An 8,919-nucleotide genomic window follows, 5' to 3' on the forward strand; every position below is an offset into this window, starting at 1 on the left:
AACTATGCATGCACTCAGTTTGATTTTAATAATTTTTTTATTCGCTATGTTTATGGTATTAGTCGTAATGCGCATAGGTCCAGTTTTTCATATTCTTTGATACAGTTTTTTGCGTCTCATAGAATTCCTAAGCGTACCTACCTATACACCGAACTGTTACACCTAACTACTCAGTGAAATAGCGCTAAGTCCTAGCTGCAAGACGCAAGAGTCTTGCAGGCTATGTCTTGTTCTTGCTCAAGTCTTGCACGGTCAGTCTTGGTCTTGGTCTTGCTAAAAATACGCGGTCTTGTTCTTGGTCTTGGTCTTGCAAAAACGCAAGAACAAGACCAAGACCGCAAGACCAAGACTGAATTTGGGCAACACTAGCCGTCACACTGTTTATAGATTATCTGGAGTTAAAAACATGGTTAACAATCGCGTCAATGTTTTCGTAACGTACAATATGAATATTTTGTGAAAGTCCATGAGGTTTGGAACTAGCTCTACTTACTCGTATCTTAAAGAGGAGATTTTTTTGACAAATTTGCATTTTTCGTTTAATTTATGGAAATCGCAAAGGATAATGTTTGAGTAGGCCGTAAAAGATACAGTAGCGGAAATTGGATTTATTAATTGCCATTTTTATTACTGCTGAGTAAGTTTGATTCGCCCGCATCAAAATTTAATTTGTATTTGTCGAGTTGAAATAAGACAAAGAAAGTTATTTACCGTTCGACAATCTCCCAATCTTTTTAGTTTGCTTGTTTGCTCACTGTGCCCACTCGTGTGTCACAGTTCCGAACTGTTGGTGACAGAATAATAAAAAATGCAATTTCTGTGGGTTTACGTGTAGGTGTATCGATATGTCATTTATTTAGGGAACGCCATGGGTCTACGGAACATCTCTGGCATGGCCGTCATCCCCGAGTGGGGTCCATTCTATACGACACCCAGCTAGATTTCATAGACTTCGTTATGCTATTTCGTTCATTTAGGTAAAAGAAAACTTAAAAAACAATAAGCGAAGTCTGGGAGAGTTGAACCGCTTTTTGTTTAAAGTATCATATTTTCTTTTAAATAAGGCTTAGTGATTCAATTATAATAATAAACAGTAGCTTGTNTAATTTTAGGTGCTTCTAACATCTGTATAAAACTTGTTAGAATTTATCTTCAATTGACTCTCAGTTTTGAGCAGAAATTCCCATTTGGGTCAGCCTGCAGGGGGCAACAGCAACAACATCCGCTTTCTTGAAAATCCTAGCCTTAAATAACTTATCTAATGCATATTAAAATGTGTGTAACTTTGATGTTGAAAAGTTACTTCTACATATTCATCCTATTCACTTCAACTTCGGCAAACAAAGTTTCTATTAATTGATACCGAGTTTACAAGTTTTCCTTTTATTCATGAAATAACCTACGGTGCCCGCAATTTCCTTCTCTGCTAACACGTATACGAATATAAATTCGGATTTGGCTTCTATTCGTCGATTTGCAATTCTAACTTCGTATGGATGCAAAATAGTTGTACAAAACTATGCAATGAATCAGAAAAATTTTGAAATTTCGCTTAACATATCTTTTCAACCGACTTTAAGACAAGGAAAAAAATAGAAGGAGGAGACTGTGGTAAATATTAATTACAAAATTAAAAGAAATACTCACCCCTAATTACCACAAATAAATTTTATATGAGCGGACACGTGTTTCGCGTTGATAATGCCCACGTGTGAAGTGGGCGAAACACGTGTCCGCTCATATAAAATTTATTTGTGGTGAGTATTCCTCTTAATTTTTTAATTAAGACAAGGAGATTTTAATGATTTTTCTTTAATTGGATAGGTTAAATCTCAAAGATGGTCCCTTTTAAATTTAAAAAGATATTCTAGCAGTAAGGGTGGAAACTTGGCGGATGATAAAAGGACTACTTGAAGAGATTACGCAGTCTCGTCATTTTTTTTCTGATATTTCTCATTGTGTTAAGCTGCATCCCAAGCGTAGTCCTATTTGAATTTGTGAACCTATTGGAACGTAGCTTCTTATTGCTCATTACTGAGGCAAGCAGCAAACCAGTAAAAATCAGCGTTGCCAGTTTTTGCGAAATTTTCTTATAGTTCCCCAGAGATTTTTATGGCAAACAAACGTTTAAGTAAAAAAAAGATTTCCTTAACTATTCACAAGTATTTGACGAAGTTTTCAAAGTACAATTAATCTTTAAACAACAATAACTCAAATGGCATAAAAAACACAAAATTCGCAATACTTTTTGAACTGACTTCTTATATCCAATGGGAGTCATTTTTAAAAGCTTCGGAAGCTAGCCGATAGTTCAAAAATTGCCTTTTTGAAATATTCTGAGCAGATAGCACGGAATGCATACGTTAGATGCTTATCAGTTTTTTTGTATGGTACCGGATGTCGACAACACCACACGTCTTGGTAGTTCAAGTAACTGCAAATAGATGAAGCACCTGTAGGTATTTATCGGCAGTATATTTAAACTATTTTCACATCTTACTTAACGTCTGAACTCTGTCAGTATTTCAAATTCCTTCGTCCTGACTTTTGTTTTTATTTCTTAAAAACATTTATGTCTCATACCTCCTCATTTTATTCTTTAATAGGTTTAGTTATATCTACACATACTTACATGTATCTTCTTAAAATATACTGAAATTGATGTCATGTTTAAATTGCTTTAAATTCGTATATTTCGCTAAAAACGAAAACGCTTTGATGTTTAAAGAAAGTCGACTCTTTTGAATAAAGAGTTTGTTCGTCTTTTCAGTTATTGTGTTCATGGATACAGTTTCGCTCATAGGTAATTTCAATGGCGATATGAAACAAGTCGAGGAAGGCTCTATCGAAAGTAGACGAAATCTAGGTCAATTGTATAACGCTTTTATTATATTCTGTCGCATTTTTCACAATTTTATGCGACTCATGTTCGTGATTTTTATAGCAATTCCTTCACAGTACTCACTGGATAGTGTGAACAAAAAATAGTTTTCACATTATCAATTTGTTACTAATTTAAACATCTACATCACCATCATTTAATCTGTTCATCACGAGCGATTTCTTGTAATGAGTAAAAGTTTTTTATCTGTATGTCTAAAAAGAAAATTATCAGGAATAGTCTAGGACAGGGATGGCGAACCAATGGCACGCGTGCCATTAGTGGCACGCGACACAATATTTTGGGCACGTCACTAATATCAGTAATAAAGTCTAGTTCAATATGGATCCAAAAATTTATTCAAACAAGGAAACTAATTGAAACAGAAAGACTGGCAAGAAATACAAGTGAAAATGCTAATAACAAAATTTGGGAAACATGAAATGCGTTACCAAACACTTTCAATTGTTTGAAGAAGCTGGCTTATGTTCTTTTAACAATTTTTTTTCGTCAACTTATGCCTGCTAGTCATTGTTTTCAGAGAAGAATAACATTAAAAACTCGGTTAGAAATCGTTCAACAGATAACTCCAGTTCAGCAAGCATTCTGCTAAAAGTAACATCTTACAACCCTAACATAAGTTATTTGTCATCTAATCTGCAACAACAAAAGTAACACTAATTTTACTTTAATTTAAATTACACGTAGTTTAGACATTGCAAAATGTTCCTATTTTTTGTAGTAAATAAAAAAGTTTAAGTTGATATTATTATTATTTTCCCAATAATCACAGAGACAAAATTATTTGATGGCACGTCTTTGACCTGNTAGAAATCGTTTGACAGATAACTCCAGTTCAGCATGCATTCTGCTAAAAGTAACATCTTACAACCCTAACATAAGTTATTTGTCATCTAATCTGCAACAACAAAAGTAACACTAATTTTACTTTAATTTAAATTACACGTATAATTTATACATTGCAAAACGTTCATATTTTTTTGTAGTAAATAAAAAAGTTTAAGTTGATATTATTTATTATTATTATTTTCCCAATAATCACAGACACAAAATTATTTGATGGCACGTCTATGACCTGATTAAACTTTTCTTTATAAAAATGGCACGTCGATACGTAAAGGTTCGCCATCCCTGGTCTAGGATACTGTTTTAGATTTTATTTATTATAAACAATTGGAACTTAGAACCTTCACACAGATGAAGATACAAGTAGAAAAAATCTAAAACGAATTGCATTTAATATTTGTAAAACCTTGCTCTTAAATCTTACCGACTAACAAAGATCCTGGGCGTGTTTTCGCAACGCGGGTGTAATACAGCTGAATCATTGAGTACAACAAAATGAGATAAGAACTGGGCAGCTACATATGGATGGAATGTAAACTGAACAATTTCGGTTGTCCGATGCATAATTTAAACATAAACAACAACTTACTTATCATACAATACTTAGTAAATACCAGTAACTACTTTAAACAAGTCCACAATTTAAGACAAAATATCCACTTATTGATTGACTGATAAGCTAAAGATATAGATACTTGGATTCACTTTAAAATCCAAGCGGAAATTTTTTAGATGTAGTCGCTGTAAGGCTAATACCGGGTACCCAGTCATCCCGTACCCGGTAAAACTACTATCTAGTGCATCTCTAATAAAAAAAGTATAATTAAGAAACATGATGTTCAATGAATATATTAAGGATGNTAATTATTCAACATTTTGTTAACAAAATTAAACATTTAACGTTTCTTTAATCAAACTTATTGGTCTTTCTTAACGTTTTGTTTAAATTATATACTTATTCTAGTCATTTGGTATCATCAGTTAGCCTTAATAATTACTTTCCATCAGCTGGTAAACTAATTAAATCTAATTCTGGTCACATTCATGACAAATGAAATCATGAATATCTTTAGAAACTTAGTCAAAAAGTTTCTACATCTATAAAATAAAACTCCAAAAATCCTCATACAAACACCATAGAGGGAGACATGAACCACTGAGTATATCTCCCGCACCCGTCATGGTGCAAGTCTCCCGCATATACTACTTTGACATTAAATTTTACTCACAGGAAAAACAATCAATCTTAGAGAAAAAACACTTAGCTCACGTCAAACTGCAATAATCAGGCAGTACAATAGTAATAAGACACAATACGTACCTCTATAAACACGGCCGCATTCTCAAAACTACATAAATTAATAAAATTTACTCCGCCATAACAAAATTGTAAAAAATAGCGGCGTGCTGGTTATTGACCTTCCGTGCTCTACCAATGACCGTCTTGACGTTTCGTTAGCGCGAAATTTAAGTTGAGTTTTAAAAGGTGGATCAACTCTCCCACCTGAGCAAGCCTCCCGGACTTCCCCTAAATATAATTAAATCTACTTTATTGTAGTTTATTAATTCGTAAGGATCTGCGCGATCTGTTCGATCAATTAGCAATATCTTATCAAAGTATGGCTGTGAGCAATATTAAAGTTAACGGTATAAAGCACGTCGAAAAGACCCTTAAGAAGCCGCCGAAATTGGGTTTGATTACAAGGAACAGTCCGGCTGAGAAGGAAGGGATCGTGGTCAATTCCCAGAAAAAAATATACGATGCCATTGCCGCGGCTAGCATTTTCACCAATTGCGCCGGCATCGACAGCAGCAATTCCCAAGTAATTACCCTGTCAACATTTATGAAATTTTTGGAAACAAGACAAATGGAGAATAAGACTGAGGATGAGGTGAAGAATATAATTCAGGTAAATTTTCAGGGAGAAAAACAACAAAAACGAGACGAATAAATAATCACCCATAAACATTTAACTATCCATTCGTATCTCAAGTGCTTAGTTGTATATTTCATCCAAAGGGTAAGACGCCGTAAGCAATTATGGTTGGGCGAAAGTTCAATTTGGACTTAATCGATAACCTATGGTAATGTACTAGGTATGAGAAGAATATATTAAAAATCGATACGTACATACTATTTTGTTTAAAGTTGGAAAAAATAATTTTTTTCTATAAAATTGCATGACTTTTGGAAGTGCAACCTTTGATCATCTGGATGAGTGCGATCCCATCATCATCATAAGGTCGTCAGTCCTAAGACTGGTTGGACACGTACTTTCACTCTTTCCTATCCTGAGCTAATCTTCGCATTTCCTTAAAACTACAATAACCCCATCCACAACTATTTGCGAGCAGTAATCTAATCTAGGTTTACCTCTACCCCTCCTAACTCCTGTTTCTGCCTCTAATATGTCTCTGACTAGACTTTCATGCCTAAGAAGGTGTCCTACCAACCTATCTCCCCTATTTCTTATTGACTTCCATAAACTCCTTTGTTCTCCTATTCTTTCTAATACCTCATTATTTCTAACCTTTCCTATCCACGTTATCCTCATTCGCCTATAACACCACATTTCGAACGCTTCTAACTTTTTCTTTTCCGCCGAGCCCACTGTCCATGTTTGGCACCCATACAACACTGCGCTCCAAACATACACCTCCAAACATAGAAGTGACTTCTTTTTATTAAAGGCGACACGATCCTGCGTTTTCTTGTGAAAAAAGATACTTCAAGAGAACTTACTCATAATAAATTAATAAAGTAATAATAAATAGATAGGTAACGGGATATTGTTAATTTAGATATTCTATCTTGTTTCAGGTGTTTGGTGGCCGGGATTGGTCTTTGGCGGGCATGACACATTCTGGACAATTCGTGGACTCTCCTGGTGTCTTAAGACGAGAACTGTCCATGAAAATAAAAAAGAAACATATGATATCTCATCACACTTTCAAAGTAATTTAATACAAATGAATCATTACTGATTATAACAGTAGTAATGTTTAACTTGTTGTCTTCCCAGGATCGTAGTTTTCGTGGTCAATTCGTTGAACCATCGACCATGTGCCTGGAAAGTAGCTACTGGAGGAACCCCTCACATCATCGGCAATCCACTCCTACTCCTTTCACAGAACACCCCACTGACGTCACCCGACATTACAGTTTAGGGCAGCTTGCTTCTCATGCTCAGGCAGCAACGAGATTCGACAGGTTTGCAAAGTAAAATTACCCACTGATTATATACTAAATCCAATTAAGTCTCACTAGATAAATTGTTTCTAAACTAAACTATTTTTGACAACATCACTAAAGTGACATAAAATAGAAATTTTATAAAATATTAATCTTTACATGAATTGAGACTCGAGGCCAGTTAGGGTAAAACGGGTTTCATTATTATAAAACCAACCATCGACGTTCCGCCGTGGATTTAAACCTTCTTCAGGGTATGTGTAGTATTGTTAATATATTATGTTAAGTATTCAAATGTGGTTTGTGGCTCAGGATCGTGCTAAGTATTCACAATAACTGATATTTGAACAGAACAATTATAAAGATAAATCAATAAACACTTAAATGATTAAAAAATTACAGCCACGTGGTGTTAATTAATGTTTTATCTTTATAATTGTACCTCCTGTTCAAATAATGGATTATTATTTATAATTTTATCTATATATCTGTTTGTTAAGTTAATTTTTTGTATTGTTAACTTAACTAGCAATCTCACCATCTGAATAACATAATACCTATATAAACGTAAAAAATTAAGCTATAGAGGGGTACAGGTTTTTATGTTTATGTGAAACCACAACCAATGTTTTCCACTCTGTTGAGGTATCATTAGGGTTAGGTTTCTAAGTTATAAGATGAGTACCTAGAAACCTAATCCTCATAATTGAGTGCGAAACGCTGGTTGTGGTTTCACATAAATGAAAACACCTTTGCCCCTACATTATACAATTGTTTCTGGGGAAGAAATGGCAACAGCATAATTTACTACCAGCAAAACATACCTTGAAAAAGACTTTATGACCAAGGCGAAACGTACTGGTGAATAGTACTGTTGTAACAGACCTCTGCAACCGCTTCCGCAATTACAGAAATTCCGCATACATTTCCACATCCACTTCTGCATCTCGTTCCGCATTTTTATAACGGAATTTTATCGGAACTTATTAATTCTTATTTCTCATTTTTTTGAAAATCAATATATCGGAACAATAAAAAAGTAAAAATTTATTTCTTTTATCTGTTAGCTGTACTTGACTTTTTCGAAACGTAATTTAAATATAGGTTTGTTCGGAAAGTCATTTCGTTTTTTTTTTTGGNCTGACCCGACAGTACCTTATATTTTTATCAATAGATATATCGTAATAAAAGTTTGAGTGAAAATTTAATTCAAATATTCTAGGAGGTTGAGATCCTAATGTAAATTATCTCTTAATTTCCAAAGTTACACATACCCATACGTACGCACAGGGCTTTGCTAACTATTTCTCTAGAGAATAATATATTTACAAACTTGGTATTTAGAAGACTCACATAATCTACACTTAATCAGCCCGTACGTGTGTACGTTTTGAGCAGTTGTAAAATATGTTTTAGAGACATGAACCGGACTTAACGTTGCGGGCACAAAACTGCCTTTCGTTTGAGGGTTTTGCCAGGTACTTAATGGACAAAGACAACTTCGCCTACGTCTACGAACAAGAAGTGCCTGTTATTGAAGATATGAATAAACCATTATCAACTTATTATATAGCGTCATCCCACAATACTTACTTAACAGGACATCAGCTCAAGGGAGAATCTTCTGTCGAACTTTACAGTCAGGTATTTCTACAGTAGTCAACTTTCCTATTTCTAGTTTACTCTTACAACCTTAATTTTAGTTATTTCCTTAAGGATATTTGGGAGGTACAATCAGAGACAAGAACACATAAAATTAGAAATTCGTGATTAATTAGGTTTTGCAGCATATCATGAGGTAAATAAATACTATCTATACTAAAAAAAAGTGTACGGTTTGAGAGAAAATTTAGAATTTGACCAAAAACTTTGAATAAAATAAGAAATAACGAATAATATGGAAAATTTTTAACTGACTTTTGGCAGTGAATATGCCTTGATTTCAACTTCGAAACAAAAAAATATTTAGTTTCAATCT

The 8,919-nt window shown here is 34.0% G+C and overlaps 1 protein-coding gene across 1 annotated transcript in view; it reads left to right on the forward strand.

The window, feature by feature from the left end:
- The window catches only part of LOC108732728 (1-phosphatidylinositol 4,5-bisphosphate phosphodiesterase epsilon-1-like), a 241,495-nt gene that overhangs the window by 219,139 nt on the left and 13,437 nt on the right, over positions 1–8,919 (forward strand). The window contains exons 16-18 of the mRNA XM_025973852.1: positions 739–977; positions 5,307–5,658; positions 8,358–8,585. Coding sequence (XP_025829637.1) covers positions 739–977; positions 5,307–5,658; positions 8,358–8,585 — 819 coding nt within the window. The remainder of the gene's footprint in view (positions 1–738; positions 978–5,306; positions 5,659–8,357; positions 8,586–8,919) is intronic.

The sequence above is a fragment of the Agrilus planipennis genome, unplaced genomic scaffold (assembly GCF_000699045.2).
Source record: "Agrilus planipennis isolate EAB-ADULT unplaced genomic scaffold, Apla_2.0 scaffold61, whole genome shotgun sequence".
Classification (NCBI taxonomy): domain Eukaryota; kingdom Metazoa; phylum Arthropoda; class Insecta; order Coleoptera; family Buprestidae; genus Agrilus; species Agrilus planipennis.